General features: G+C 51.9%; 1 protein-coding gene and 1 long non-coding RNA gene across 7 annotated transcripts in view; one reads left to right on the top strand and one right to left on the bottom strand.

The window, feature by feature from the left end:
* The window catches only part of bcor (BCL6 corepressor), a 381,173-nt gene that overhangs the window by 178,995 nt on the left and 186,775 nt on the right, over positions 1-15,403 (bottom strand). For 2 of the 6 annotated variants that reach the window (XM_038802126.1, XM_038802124.1), the window contains exon 1: positions 2,572-3,287. The exons of the other annotated variants lie outside the window; for them this stretch is intronic. Coding sequence is in view for 1 of the 2 variants with exons in the window: in XM_038802124.1 (XP_038658052.1) it covers positions 2,572-2,643 (72 nt within the window). In the remaining variant the exon portion in view is untranslated. Of the gene's footprint in view, positions 1-2,571; positions 3,288-15,403 lie in introns of those variants that run through there. 6 annotated transcript variants of the gene reach the window in all.
* Positions 7,268-14,631, top strand: LOC119969012. Its single transcript, XR_005461276.1, has 2 exons — positions 7,268-7,400; positions 13,829-14,631. It is a non-coding gene; the product is annotated as an uncharacterized LOC119969012 (long non-coding RNA).

The following is a 15,403-nucleotide window of genomic DNA, read 5'->3' as shown; positions in this document are numbered from 1 at the left end:
CCTTCGCAATTTTAAGTGTCTGTTTCCAAATGGCGAGTTTCCGGAATTCTTAACATAACTAATCTTTGTAGGAATGATAAATCACCGGGCACCGTCATTGACGGGAGAACTATTAACTACTGTCATTGTTGAAAGCTCCTACAATCTTCAACTGGACTGATGTAGTTTCTGACGGTCAGAACGGGGTCAATTCTAATGGCTCTCCAGCCTTTTGCCTAATAGTTGGTTTCGATCAGCATCGGAGCTGTCTTTTGCTAGACACGGTGTTTTTTTTAAAGCCTCATTTGATGTGTCATTTTGTATTTAGAATTTAATACGGGGCTGTAAACTTTGAGATGAGGTGGGTGCAGGCAAATTCTATTCCTTGCACTTCAGCACGTTTACGAAACTGATTGCCGAAAAGAGAACAAACACATTTTGCAGAAGTGCAGCGTTCAAGTTGCGAAATGAGCAACAACAACGTCGCCAGTGAGATTAGCCAAATGCGGGGTTTGTGTCGCCTGGAAAACCAAGTGCGGTGTGTTCAACCCTTCCCCACATTGCCCGGAACACAATGTCTGCAATCTTCGCCTTTCAGCCCGCCAATGAATGAAGGATTTCGCGCAAGATGCCCGTGCTCCAGTGGCTTTCTAATCCACAGATTTATGCACACTTCCACACCTAACCCTGCGCATTTCATCTTTCCGCTCTGATTCTGACGGCCGAGGTATTGTTTTGATACCAGGGGGGGGGGAAAACACACACAACCCTCTAGACACTGTGGTGCTCGTTATTGGTGGGGGGGGGGGGGGGGGGGGGGGGGTAGGATTGAAAAACGCTGGTGATGCCGGCATCGTTTTGTGTCGGCCGCCAGCAGCCCTGATGCAGATTAATTATCCGTTTCGGCTTAGTTTACCACTCCCCTGCCCCGGGTGACCCCAGAGCCGAGCCACGTCTGAGACGGAAACTGATGAATAGAGATCAGTTACAGCGCTCTGCATCTCACCTCCTGCTCACTGAGATCTACCAAGGGCAGAGGCACAATACCTTCTGTGCAACCAACGCAACAGACAGCTACAGGATTGCACGGAGATACGCTTCAAAACTGCTAAATGTGGAAGAAGCCCATCCCACTGGACAGGAGTCTCTAGTTTTTGTACAACCGCAGACTAAACTGGCTCTGGACACTCTCTATACACCCAGACACTTGTACTTCATAGGAATAAATAAACACGTTATCCATTACAAATTCATTATTTGTAAAACATTAAACACAAATCTGCATCGATGTGATTGAACAAGAGTATCTGGAAGTGGATATACCAGTATGCTAAACACAAGTCCTGTACCTCGTCTCCTGGGCCAAATTAAACAAAGGATTACAATGTGTACAGTGCAAAATATTCATTGTTTCTGGCAACAAATGCCAATTTAGAAATAGTTAATTATACCATCTGTGCCGGTTATTGCGTGCCTTTGTCAGAATTTTGCTTCTTGTTTGTTTAAGTAATGAACCATTATTGGGTCCTCACTGAAACAGCCGCAAATTAAAGTTAGAAAGCGCCTTTAATGCAGTAACACATCCCAAGACATTTCACTGGAGGACGGGCAAACCACACTGACGCTGAGTCAGATAAATAGATTCTAGGGCGGGTTGGTCAAAGTAGCAAGCTATAAAACTGCTTCTTTAAAAGAGGGGGGAGTTGGATGACCAGCCATGATCAGAGTGAATGGCGGAGCAGACTCGAAGGGCCGAATGGCCTCCTCCTGCTCCATTTTTTAATGTTTGTAACAGGACGGAATTCGGGAGTTTTGGGTGCAGTCAGCTGAAGGCTCAGCCTCCAATGAGATGCCAGATGCGCAATCCCACAGGGTTGTGGGGCTGGAGAGGTTAGAGAGGGGGGGGGGGGGGGGAGATAGAAGGGGCATGGTCGTGGAAACATTTGAAAATCGGGTTGGGGATTGGAAAGTGGCTGCCAGACTGGGATCCAAATGTGGGTTAGCAAGCAGAGGGGTGGTGGGGGACTGTGCGAGTTAACCTTTGAGCAGCAGAGTTGGATCAACCCGAGCTCGGGGAGGGTGGTCGATGGGAGGCCAGCTTGAAGAGTATTGGAATATGGAGTCTGGAGATAAGAAAGGGCGCGGACGAGGGGCTCAGTTAAAGCTGAGGCGGGGACATGGCGAGAGCCTGCTGATGGAAGGAGGGAGTCTTGGCGATGAGGCGGCATGGGGGCTGGAGGGTCTGGTTCAGCCTCCGAGGCTGTGGCCAGGGAGGGCAGCGGTCTCAGGTGACGGTGTTGCTGGGAACCAGAAACAATGGCTGCCGTCCTCCCACACTAGGCTCAGGCCTTCAAACTGGTGGCTTGGAATCAAATTCCCTCTTTCGCAAAATCTGAATGTGTAACCTCATTCAGAAGAACACTTTCACATGAGTGGAGGTGACTTCAACCTCGGTGGCCTCAATCCGGTATCTGGAGTGAGATTGATGAGTTATACTGTTGTTTTTCTGAACTGGGAACCTTCTGTACACGCGGAGCAAAACGCAACTCAAAAATACTTCGTGTAAGAAGAGTAAAGTGGGTGTCTTGTCACCTTATTCTTCACCCGTAGCTTGGCTGCAGGATCACTTATCCAGCCCCGGTGGAGAGTTGGAGAGTCCCCCATCTCTAGGACCACCTCACTGTGGGGGTGGGTGGGGACGCTTCAGCCAGGCAAGTGCAGAATCCAGAGTGGTGTGAAGTTCCGCTGGAGGAATAGAAACCTCCCTTTATGGTCCCTCCGCATGCGATGCATTGGTTGGACAATCGTCAAGTGAAGTATGTCCCCGGCACCCAGCCAGCGCCCGAGGCTCTCCCCACATCATTCACTGGTCACAATCCGCGAAACTGGTCTCCTCTCCACACCGTACCGCACTCTCTCTTCCGCTCAAATCAAACAAGCGCCTTTTTTCTTTAATCCGACACGGGAGTGAATACCCGGGGTCTTCACAATTGACACGGTCGGTTGCACACGGCGCGAGGACACGGAAGGGTGGAGGAGGAAAGTCTGCTCGCAGTTAGCGATTGCTCGGACATTGGGGCTGCTCCTCGGGAAAATGTCCGAATAAAAGCGGCTGCGGAGCCGAGCTGCCACCTCCCGGCTCCCCGCCCAGTCACAGCAGCCAGCGGACAGCTAATCTGGCAAATTGGAGCGCCGCTCGCCTTTGCAACAAGAGCCTCGTCCAGGATTATCTCCCGATTGAAGAGTCTCGGGCCTGACTGCTACTTCCTGCCTTCAAGAATGTGGCCTCGGGAAAGAAATTAGCTTCAATAAAGCGAAACAAAATAGAATCACGTGAGCCTGGCTGCCCATTCACCAGCCGCTTCGCCCACAACTTGAGCTCAAGTTTCTGCTCTTCGGGCTGAATCTGGCTGAGGCGATTTAAAAAAAAATCGAGCACACGATAAAATAAATAGTTGTGCTTGTTTATTTTTGCATTTTGCTGCCGTTTATTTGATGCGTCCAATCGCCTCCAGGCCGGCAACCGTTCAACACTGCTGACATGTCGAGCATTCCCATCCGCTCTCAACTCTCATCGTTTTACATTAGATGCAAGTTGTCTTTCTCCCCTCGCCAGATTAGTGCGGCGCCATAGCGGGGCGAAGATGGGACGGGGGTTTTGTTTCTTGGTATATTCATTTTCAGGGTGTGGCCGCCCTTTGCAAAGCCTACATTTTAGAGAATTAGGCCATCCCTTTGCAAAGTTGGCCGTGGCCAGACTTCGCACTCCGTTGGCAGCAGCAGTTTGATACAACTGAGTGGTCACCTCCAGAGTGCCAGTTGTGTGAGAGACTGGGGTCACATATAGGGCAGACCAGGTAATGTCGCAGGGTTCTCCTCACTCAAGGACAATCGTGAACGAGTTGGCAGTTTCCTGACAATCTGACAGCTGTACTGATGCCATTATTTTTTAGCTCCTGGTTTTTCAATTTGAATTTAAATTCTCCAACTGCTGGAATGGGATTTGAAATCTCAATGATTTAGGCCTCTGGATTACTGTTCCTTTAGTCCACAGGGTACTTGGCACGTGTGTTTTTCACAGCCTTTGTGGTACGAGCTTTACATGTCATTCTGCACTTTGCATTGTGTTCTAAATAGAGGAAATGTATTTAGATGATTAAACATATTAGCTGACCAATGGAGGCACGATTTCCTTTGTATGTTCTCTTAATCGTGGTGTTTGAGGGAGGGTGCTTTTCAGATGCCCTAATGTATTTCCACCATTTTGTTTCCATTGCTGACTGCCAACATAGGCAGATTTCTTCTCGTTTTATCTTGTCTGGCCTTTTACAACAAAATCAAATCAAATAAATAATATTTCATTTTGCCTCCCTTTCCTGGAGGTACCGATTTGTGTAATGTTAAATTCTAAAACTTTCATAGAATCATAGCAATTACAGTGCAGGAGGCTATTCGGCCCATCGGGTCTGCACCAGCCCTTGGAAAGAGCACCCTACCTAAACTCACCGCGCCCCCTTCCTATCCCAGTAACCCAACCTTTTTGGACACTAAGGTCAATTTAGCTTGGCCAATTCACCTAACCTGCACATTTTTGGACTGTGGGAGGAAACCGGAGCACCCGGAGGAAACCCACGCAGACACGGGAAGAAAGTGCAAACTCCGCACAGTGTCCCAAGCTGGGAATCGAACCTAGCACCCTGGAGCTGTGAAGCAACTGTGCTAACCACTATGCCAAGATAACTGTTAACTAAGCAACCCTTTTTGGATTGTTGCAAAAATAGGGGTAGCAGCCCAGCTGACTCCTGCATGGGTCTTTCTGTGTAACAATCACATAACAGCGGCTTTCGGATGCAAGCTCTAGGCAACTAATAGGACTCATGGCTGAATTTTACTTTCCTTCCTCGGCCATTCAATGAAAAACTATAATTTCAGCTGTTTGCTACCCATGTCTGTGGTATGCATTCCATGTCCCAACAGTGATTTCAATTGGGAAGATTCTGCTAATATTTGCCTCCATTCTTTTGGTGACGTTTGACCACTGGTGATGATACATGAGGATAAACGAGGAACTCTAATCATTTTGAATACCTCCACCAGACATCTTATCCTTCTCAGCTGGTAAAAATCCCAATTGCCCTATTCATTCTATATACCAAAAACTTCTCGTGGCTGATATCAATTTAGTGAATCCCTTCTGCCACTTCTCCACCCCCTTGACTGCCATCCCCAAACTATGACACTGAAAACTGGACAAGATATTTCGAACAACTAGCTAACTAATTATTTATATTGCTCCATAAAATCTAGGATATCATATGTATTTTTCCAACAGTTTTATCAACTGCTCCTATCACTATTTGTCTCTATGACCGGCTCAGTTTTCTGCTCCTGGACTTTTCATCATCTTATTCACCCTCCCAAAATATATCACTTCACAATTTAGATAATGTCTGCCTTCACTCTGATCTGAGCCACAAGGCCACGGATTCCTGCCCGACTTGAGCACAAAGCCAACAAGGAATAGGCTGGACAAGTAATGCAGTCCTTGCCAGTGACGCATACATCCCAATGTGAATTTTAAAAAAGCTAGGCTGACAATCTAGTGGAGCACTGAGGAAACGTTGCTCTGACAGAGATGCCAATTTTCAGAGGAGGCAACAAAGTCAGGCAAAAGAAATTCCTATGATATTATTTGGAAAAGAGCACGGGTGCTCTCCCAGTACCAAGACCATCCAAGATTTATCTCTCAACCAGCATAATTAAACATAGTGGACTAAAGATTCAAGTACTTCCATTTGTAGGAATTACACTGCAGCAAAATGGTGAGATCCAAGGGATCTTTGCCTCTGACCTCAGTTATAGAATGTGGTGGGAAATGGGAAAGCAGGCCTTGCTTCTTGAGGACATAGGGGGGGGGGGGGGTATCGATGGTGATCGAGAGGGTTCTTTCATGTGGGATTAGGAGGAATACTCCTCTTCTTACATTCCTACTCCAGTGGCCTCCATATGCAGGTAAACCACTTACCTGCTAATCTGGGAACAGGGGCTTCAAGCAGGTTTTAGGACCCTTATTTTCATATGCACAAAACCTACTTCACATGAGGGTAAAGGGCACCTCTTACATTTACCCCATCTGACAGCTGAGGTCTTCCATTTGGAAGTCAGGGCATGCTTCTTGCCCGTCATTGTGGAGCCTTAGTAGCTAGCACCTGAAAAATGGATGCTGCGTGGCCCAATTACTCGGCCATTTCTTCATTACTCTTTGTGTGATCTTGCTGTGTACGAAGTGGCTGAGGTGTTTCACTCGGGGCATTACAACAGTGACTGCCTTTCGAAAGTGTCTCAGTGACCAGGACACACTTTTTAGAATGTACTGAGAAGGTGAAAGATTCCTGTAGGAAAAATACTTTTCCGCTGTTTACTATACATTAAAATAGAACATGTTTTTGACATTCCAATTGTATAGCCACAGTGATGTTGCGAACATAACATTATGTGACAGCCTGCAACCAATCTTCCTATTTTTTCCCCTCGATATGAATCTATCACCTTCTCAGTACATCCTAAAGTGTTTCGTAGTCAATGAAATACTTTCACTGTTACCCCAAGAAAATGTCTCAGCCACGTTGTACACAGTAAGCAACGGGGGCAGCACTAAAGGTCTTTTAACAGCCTCAAACAGAATGTCAATTAATCCCCAATAACTAATTTCTTAAAATTAAAGTGCACGATAACCTCTCGGACGGCGTTGAATAGAGCAGACAGGAGCCAGGGAGCGAGTGTGCTCAGAAAGGCATTCGAGTTAATGAAAGAAAAATGGTACTAAAATCCAGATCCCAGAATCCCCTCCTGACATTCGCCGACAGCACAAATAACATAGCGCTGAAAATGTCGAAAGGTGTGTGGAAATGAGACGCAAACTTGAAACCGAGGGGCAACTAAACTGAGCCATAGCCAAGGAATGAAGACGCTGGAAGGAGATTCTGCTGGAAACCCCCCTGTTCACAGCAGGCGCGCAGTGACTGAGTGCATCTAATATATCCTTAAAGAAAGAGAATTCGCCAATTCAACCTCCTGACCAAAAGTCGAAAGTAAAATCATAACAGCGATCAGCACACAGCCACCGGTGCTGAATCCCCCCCCCCCCCCCCGCAGCGGAATCTAAACTGAGCGAATTCACAACCCTCCCCCATGTTGGCAAGCCCACGGCACTGTGGAGCACACACCCCCAGTCACCTCCCGTTGAGCATGAATCACAATCTGCTGCACACACCACCCCCCGCCCACCACACGGCGCAGCTGGATAGACCACACACACCCTCACTGGCTGAAAGGATGAACAGTCAAATGATGTGAAAGACGAGAACTAAAAGGCTGGTGTGTCAGTAACCGCCGAGCATCTTCGGACTGGGAGCAATGGAGTAAGTGGAAAGGAAGAGGAGAGCGTGGGGGTAAGAGTAGTGCGTGGGGGGTAAGAAGAGAGCGTGGGGCCAAGAGGAGAGTCTGGGGGGCACGAGGAGAGCGTGGGGGGTAAGAGGAGAGCGTGGGGGGGTAAGAGGAGATCGTGGGGGTAAGAGGAGAGCGTGGGGGTAAGAGATCGTGGGGGGTAAGAGGAGAGCCTGAGGGTAAGAGGAGAGCCTGGGGGGTAAGAGGAGAGCCTGGGGGGCAAGAGGAGAGCCTGGGGGGTAAGAGGAGAGCCTGGGGGTAAGAGGAGAGCCTGGGGGTAAGAGGAGAGCGTGGGGGGGGGGGGGGGGGAGGAGAGCGTGGGGGGAGAGGAGAGCGTGGGGGGGGGGAGAGGAGAGCGTGGGGGGGGGGGAAGAGGAGAGCGTGGGGGCAAGAGGAGATCGTGGGGGTAAGAGGAGAGCGTGGGGTAAGAGGAGAGCGTGGGGGGTAAGAGGAGATCGTGGGGGTAAGAGGAGAGCGTGGGAGTAAGAGGAGAGCGTGGGGGGTAAGAGGAGAGCGTGGGGGGTAAGAGGAGATCGTGGGGGCAAGAGGAGATCGTGGGGGTAAGAGGAGAGCGTGGGGGTAAGAGGAGAGCGTGGGGGTAAGAGGAGAGCGTGGGGGGTAAGAGTAGAGCGTGGGGCCAAGAGGAGAGCGTGGGGGGTAAGAGGAGAGCGTGGGGGTAAGAGGAGAGCGTGGGGGGTAAGAGGAGAGCCTGGGGGTAAGAGGAGAGCCTGGGGGGTAAGAGGAGAGCCTGGGGGGTAAGAGGAGAGCCTGGGGGTAAGAGGAGAGCCTGGGGGTAAGAGGAGAGCCTGGGGGTAAGAGGAGAGCGTGGGGGGGGGGGGAGAGGAGAGCGTGGGGGGGGGGGGGAGAGGAGAGCGTGGGGGGGAAGAAGAGGAGAGCGTGGGGGCAAGAGGAGATCGTGGGGGTAAGAGGAGAGCGTGGGGTAAGAGGAGAGCGTGGGGGGTAAGAGGAGAGCGTGGGGGTAAGAGGAGAGCGTGGGGGGTAAGAGGAGAGCGTGGGGGGTAAGAGGAGATCGTGGGGGCAAGAGGAGATCGTGGGGGTAAGAGGAGAGCGTGGGGGTAAGAGGAGAGCGTGGGGGTAAGAGGAGAGCGTGGGGGGTAAGAGGAGAGCGGGGGGGTAAGAGAAGAGCGTGGGGGTAAGAGAAGAGCGTGGGGGTAAGAGGAGAGCGTGGGGGGTAAGAGGAGAGCGTGGGAAGTAAGAGGAGAGCGTGGGGGGTAAGAGGAGAGCGTGGGGGGTAAGAGAAGAGCGTGGGGGTAAGAGGAGAGCGTGGGGGGGTAAGAGGAGAGCGTGGGGCAAGAGGAAAGCGTGGGGGTAAGAGGAGAGCGTGGGGGTAAGAGAAGAGCGTGGGGGTAAGAGGAGAGCGTGGGGGGTAAGAGGAGAGCGTGGGGGCAAGAGGAGAGCGTGGGTTAAGAGGAGAGCGTGGGGGTAAGAGGAGAGCGTGGGGGGTAAGAGGAGAGCGTGGGGGGTAAGAGGAGAGCGTGGAGGGTAAGAGGAGAGCGTGGGGGGGGGGTAAGAGGAGAGCGTGGGGGGGGTAAGAGGAGAGCGTGGGGGTAAGAGGAGAGCGTGGGGGGTAAGAGGAGAGCGTGGGGGTAAGAGGAGAGCGTGGGTGGTAAGAGGAGATCGTGGGGGTAAGAGTAGAGCGTGAGGGGTAAGAGGACAGCGTGGGGGGTAAGAGGAGATCGTGGGGGGTAAGAGTAGAGCGTGGGGGTAAGAGGAGATCGTGGGGGTAAGAGGAGAGCGTGGGGGGTAAGAGGAGATCGTGGGGGGTAAGAGTAGAGCGTGGGGATAAGAGGAGATCGTGGGGGGTAAGAGTAGAGCGTGGGGGTAAGAGGAGATCGTGGGGGTAAGAGGAGAGCCTGGGGGCAAGAGGGCGGCTGCCATCAAAACAGGTAACTTACATCAAAATACACCCCCCTTCTCCAAATGAGCAGAACCCGCCTCCTTCCGCTCAACATGGGATGGCGACAGCAGTGCCTCTCTCACGAACACGAACAACCCCCAACCTCTGATCGTGAATCAGATCCCTCTGTCCCAGGCCGCTCCGCCTCCAAGGTGAACAGGCTTTTCCCTGCAGCCCGCCCCCCGCGCAAAGCGAGAGCCATTCAACCCGAAACTCCCGCACTACACTAGCAGCAATGCTCTCCAAACTCCTCGGTACCTTCATACATCTCTTACCCTCCTCCCTCCCTAATGGCCCCTTTCCCTACCCTTTCCAACCCCCTCCTTCCTGGCCCAACTCAGTTATCCTCACCCTCTAACCATGCAGTATCCCATCCTGACTCTCGGGAAAGTCAGAAAGGAGTTTGTTTGTGTGCTTTCTGAGTGTGCGTTGTCGCGGGAGCACCTCCAGTGTTCACAACCCTCCAGTGTCCGCGTCCCTCCCAGTGTTCACATCCCTCCCAGTGTTCACATCCCTCCAGTGTCCGTGTCCCTCCCAGTGTTCACATCCCTCCCAGTGTTCACATCCCTCCAATGTCCGTGTCCCTCCCAGTGTTCACATCCCTCCCAGTGTTCACATCCCTCCCAGTGTTCACAACCCTCCAGTGTCCGTGTCCCTCCCAGTGTTCACATCCCTCCCAGTGTTCACAACCCTCCGGTGTCCGTGTCCCTCCCAGTGTCCGTGTCCCTCCCAGTGTTCACATCCCTCCCAGTGTTCACATCCCTCCAGTGTCCGTGTCCCTCCCAGTGTTCACATCCCTCCCAGAGTTCACATCCCCCCAGTGTCCATGTCCCTCCCAGTGTCCATGTCCCTCCCCAGTGTCTGTCCCTCCCCAGTGTCCATGTCCCCCCCTCCAGTGTCCATGTCCCTCACCAGTGTCTGTCCCTCCCCAGTGTCCATGTCCCTCCCCATTGTCTGTCCCTCCCCAGTGTCCATGTCCCTCCCCAGTGTCTGTCCCTCCCCAGTGTCCTTGTCCCTCCCCAGTGTCCATGTCCCTCACCAGTGTCTGTCCCTCCCCAGTGTCTGTCCCTCCCCAGTGTCCATGTCCCTCACCAGTGTCTGTCCCTCCCCAGTGTCCTTGTCCCTCCCCAGTGTCTGTCCCTCCCCAGTGTCCATGTCCCTCACCAGTGTCTGTCCCTCCCCAGTGTCCTTGTCCCTCCCCAGTGTCTGTCCCTCCCCAGTGTCCATGTCCCTCACCAGTGTCTGTCCCTCCCCAGTGTCCTTGTCCCTCCCCAGTGCCTGTCCCTCCCCAGTGTCCTTGTCCCTCCCCAGTGTCTGTCCCTCCCCAGTGTCATTGTCCCTCCCCAGTGTCTGTCCCTCCCCAGTGTCCATGTCCCTCACCAGTGTCTGTCCCTCCCTAGTGTCCATGTCCCCCCCAGTGTCCATGTCCCTCCCCAGTGTCCATGTCCCCCCCAGTGTCCATGCCCCCCCCCAGTGTCCTTGTCCCTCCCCAGTGTCCATGTCCCCCCCCAGTGTCCATGTCCCTCCCCAGTGTCCATGCCCCCCGTGTCCGTGCCCCCCCCAGTGTCCATGTCCCTCCCCCGTGTCCGTGCCCCCCCCCAGTGTCCGTGTCCCCCCCCCCAGTGTCCATGTCCCTCCCCAGTGTCCGTGCCCCCCCCCCAGTGTCCGTGTCCCCCCCCCCCAGTGTCCATGTCCCTCCCCAGTGTCCGTGCCCCCCCTAGTGTTCACGTCCTCCAGTGTCCATGCCCCCCCCAGTGTCCGTGTCCCCCCCCCAGTGTCCATGACCCTCCCCAGTGCCCATGTCCCTCCCCAGTGTCCATGCCCCCCCCAGTGTCCGTGCCCCCCTCAGTGTTCGTGTCCCCGTGTTCACGTCCCTCCCCAGTGTCCATGCCCCTCCCCAGTGTCCATGCCCCCCCCTCAGTGTTCGTGTCCCCGTGTTCACGTCCCTCCCCAGTGTCCATGCCCCCCCCCCCGTGCTCGTGTCCCCGTGTTCACGTTCCTCGCCAGTGTTCAGTCCTCCAGTGTTCACGTCCCACCTGTCCAACACACATCACTAACCAGCGCGCTGCTTCCTGCCCTTTCACCTCCTATCCACTACCCCAGTTGCGTGTTTCAGGAAATGTATCGTGACGGTAATAAAATGCCTCGTGAGTCCTACTCCGCACGGGATGATCACATTGATAGCGCACAAACCCAACTTTTATTCTTGAACTAGGTACAAACGGCACTTATCAAATCCCTCCTCCTAAGAGTCGCAAGAATGGCCCAGCAACGGCCAAACCATTTGACTGACTTTCGGTGAACATTTGGGTTGTGCGGTGAATGTGGAGGAATAAATCCGGATACAACGTTTTAAGGCCTCAAGGTTCAAGTGCTGTTGTATTATTCATAACCAACTCATGAGTGACAATGCAAGCTGTCGAAAGAGCCACACAGGCTGATCTAACCACTCACGCTGCTCTCATTTATTTCCTTGTTCGCCCCCGCTACCAGACATACACTTTGACGCTGTAGTGAGGACACACAATTTCCGACACCGTTATACCTGCTCCAATTAAAAGTGGCCATTCAAAAGATATTTAATCTGGACAAGAAAAAAAAATCAAACGATATATATATATATATATAAATAAATCCACCTGGAGTAACTCGTTCTCCGTGTGCCGGCTTTCTCACAATACTGTACATATTTGTGCAAATACATGAATTTATAGAGTTTCCACTCTCTGTGCTGGTTCAGACATTCCGCGACCAATCGGCCCATCGAGTCTGCACCGCCATTCAATGAGATCGTGCTTGACCTGGTGTGATAATCCTCAACTCCACTATCCCGCCTTGTCCCCATAAACTTTGACTTCTTTACTGATTAAAAATCTGTCTACCTCAGCCTTGAACCTACCTAACGATCCTGCCTCCACAGCCCTCTGTGGTAAAAAAATTCCACAGATTCACTACCTCGGAAATTCCTCCTCATCGGTCTTAAATAGGCGCCCCCTAAATCTGAGATTCCGTCCTCTGGTCCTAAACTCTCACACAAGGGCAGCAGGGTAGCACAAGTGGATAACACTGTGGCTTTACAGCGCCAGGGTCCCAGGTTCGATTCACCGCTGGGTTACTGTCTGCACAGAGTCTGCACATTCTCCCCGTGTCTGCGTGGGTTTCATCCGGGTGCTCTGGTTTCCTCCCACAGTCTAAAGATATGCAGGTTAGGTGGATTGGCTATGCTAAATTGTCCCTTAGTGTCCAAAACGGTTAGGAGGGGTTATTGGGTGATGGGGATAGGGTGGAAGTGAGGGGTTAAGTGGGTCGGTGCAGACTCGATGGGCCGAATGGCCTCCTGCACTGTAGGAATTTTGTGGATTCTATGATAAGGATGTTAATACTCTGGAAAGCTCTTCCCAGATAATTTGTCAGGGAACAATCCTGCTACAAATAAACAGTAATAAGTATCTCTATTGTTTTATTCTTGACAACATCAAATGGGCTGGAGCGTTTCAGGTATGAAGAGAATCTGGTTAGGCTGGGGTTGTTCTCAGAGCAGAGATGGCTGAGGATGGGGACCTGATTAAGGTGTACAAAATTATGAGGGATATGGACCCTTGGTAGGGGTGTCAATAATCAGGGGACATTGATTTAAACTAAGGGGCAGGGAATTTAAAGTGGAGTTGAGGAAACCCTTTTTCACCTTGAACTCTTTGCCTGAAAGGGTAGTAGAGGCGGGAACCCTCAACATTTAAGAAGCATTTAGGTGAGCACCTGAAACCCCATAGCAGACAAGACTACGGACCGAATGCTGGGAAATGGGATTAGAACAGATGGATGCTCGGTGGTTAGCACAGACGCGATGGGTCGAAGAGCCTCTTTCCGTGCTGTGAAACTCTATGACTCTAAGGTTGACCTTTTGTCTGGGGTAAATTGGGTTTCATTTATCAGGACATCATCATAACGCGCCAAGGCCTGCGAAACAGCAGCAGTGATTGTAATTCCAGAACAAGGTGAAGCATCCATACACTTCAAGCTTTTCTTTCATACGGAACCAAGAAAAAATAAGTTAGTGGAGGGATTTATTTCTCGCGGTGGTGGAGCTGAGTGTATCGTGCTGTTGAACAAGAAATTCAACAATGCTCTAGCGCAAATATGGGCACTGCACTCAATGAGAATGAAACAATTTCGCAAGCAGTCTGCCGTTCCATGTCTGCCTTTGTGTCCCTGCCTCCCAAAATACGACCTTCCCTCAGCCCCAAACCAACTAACTGCTGTAAAATGTCAATCAGCAACTGAGGGCCTATTGGTGATAATAGCCAATCAGCAGAAAAATCCGCCGCAGGGCTTTCTCACGCTTATATATTAAAAAAGGTTCAATTTTACACCAAGCCATAATTAAACCTCTATGATAAATAAATCAGTGTCTGAGAGAGGACAAAAAAACAAGATTTGCAGCAAACGACCACGCTTTGATTTGCCGGATGTTCATTTCTCTTCCAGGATTTGCTGTTTTAATTTATCTTTTAGTTCAGAACTGATCCATTCCCAGCGGATTCATGGGCCAACTACTGGAAACCGCTACGCGATTCACAGACCAACAGCTAACAGAGGGACCACAAACAAAGTAAATAACTTGTCGCGAAAAATCAAGAGCAAGGGACGAACAGAATCTAAACAAAAATGGCACATAGTGTGTTAAATAGATTTCAGCGTGAACCCTAAGGAATGGAGAGTGAGTCTTGTACATCTCGGCTTGTGCATTGAGTCCATCAATCAGCGAAATGTAACATCAATCTGAGCAACACGCTCAAGATGTCGCTCCTATACACACGGCAGGCTGTAGCCACGTAAATGGTCTATATTTCGGGTTTAATGTGCTCAGGCTGGAGAATCGGATGGGAGAGAATTAGAAATGTGCAAAAACATTCTGAAACCGAGACCACGGAACACCTGGCAGAGCGATCAGGCGAGAAGCGGCTGAACGAGACGCCTCCAGTGTGGCTATCGCGGCTTCATCTCGCATTACACACGCCTGTGTCAGCAGAACGGCCCTGAACTCATTTCCTCCTCACTGCTGTACCGCCAGAGCAGAGGAACAAGAACGCATTCAACAATAGATGGCCTTTACGGAACAATCGGCAGGTTTTCTCCGCATGACGATCTAGTCAATGGGTGAAATAAAACACACACACACACGCCCGCGCAGTTATTTGGGGGATCCGCTTGCTCCTCTGGGAAAGAGCGCATGTAGCAATGTGCAATCTGCTATCAAGAATAAAATGCAAATGGCACTTTTTGAAAAAGTTTGCACTACCATTATTTTCAGAAAATTAATCGCGGCAAGTGGAACTGCATCTTAAAGTTCGAACCTGGGCCAGCCTGACATCTTTTAAACCCAGTAAATGTGCAATGGACAAAATACCTAATTTATGTGGTGTCATGTAACCCCCCCCCCCCCCCCACCCACCACCACCCCCCCCCCCCACACCCACCACCAACCCCCCTACACACCCACCACCAACCCCCCCACACACCCACCACCAACCCCCCCACACACCCACCCCCCCCACACACCCACCACCAACCCCCCCACACACCCACCACCAACCTCCCCACACACCCACCACCAACCCCCCCACACACCCACCCCCCCCACACACCCACCACCAACCCCCCCACACCCACCACCACCACCACCCACACCCACCACCCCCCCCACCCACACCCCCACACCCCACCCACACCCCCCCAACACACCCCCCACACACCCCCCACCCCCCCACACCCCCCCCCCCCCCCACACACACACCCCCACCCCCCCCCCCCACACACCCCCCACCCCCCACCCCCACCCCCCACACACACCCCCCCCCACACACACACACCCCCCCCCACACACACCCCCACACCCCACCACCACACGCACACAGTGCTGCCAACGCTCGTGCATTCGCACACTTCACAGGCACACAGAACAGGCATGCTTTATGTGAACCAGGAGACATGCACGTTCAATTCCCAAAGTCCATCAGAATACAACGTGTCTCTCCCACATCGCTGGCATTGCTCACTGCC

Source organism: Scyliorhinus canicula, chromosome 7 (assembly GCF_902713615.1).
Source record: "Scyliorhinus canicula chromosome 7, sScyCan1.1, whole genome shotgun sequence".
In the NCBI taxonomy this organism is placed as follows: domain Eukaryota; kingdom Metazoa; phylum Chordata; class Chondrichthyes; order Carcharhiniformes; family Scyliorhinidae; genus Scyliorhinus; species Scyliorhinus canicula.
The sequence above is the reverse complement of the archived record's forward strand: the minus strand, read 5'-3'. Positions and strand labels throughout refer to the sequence as shown.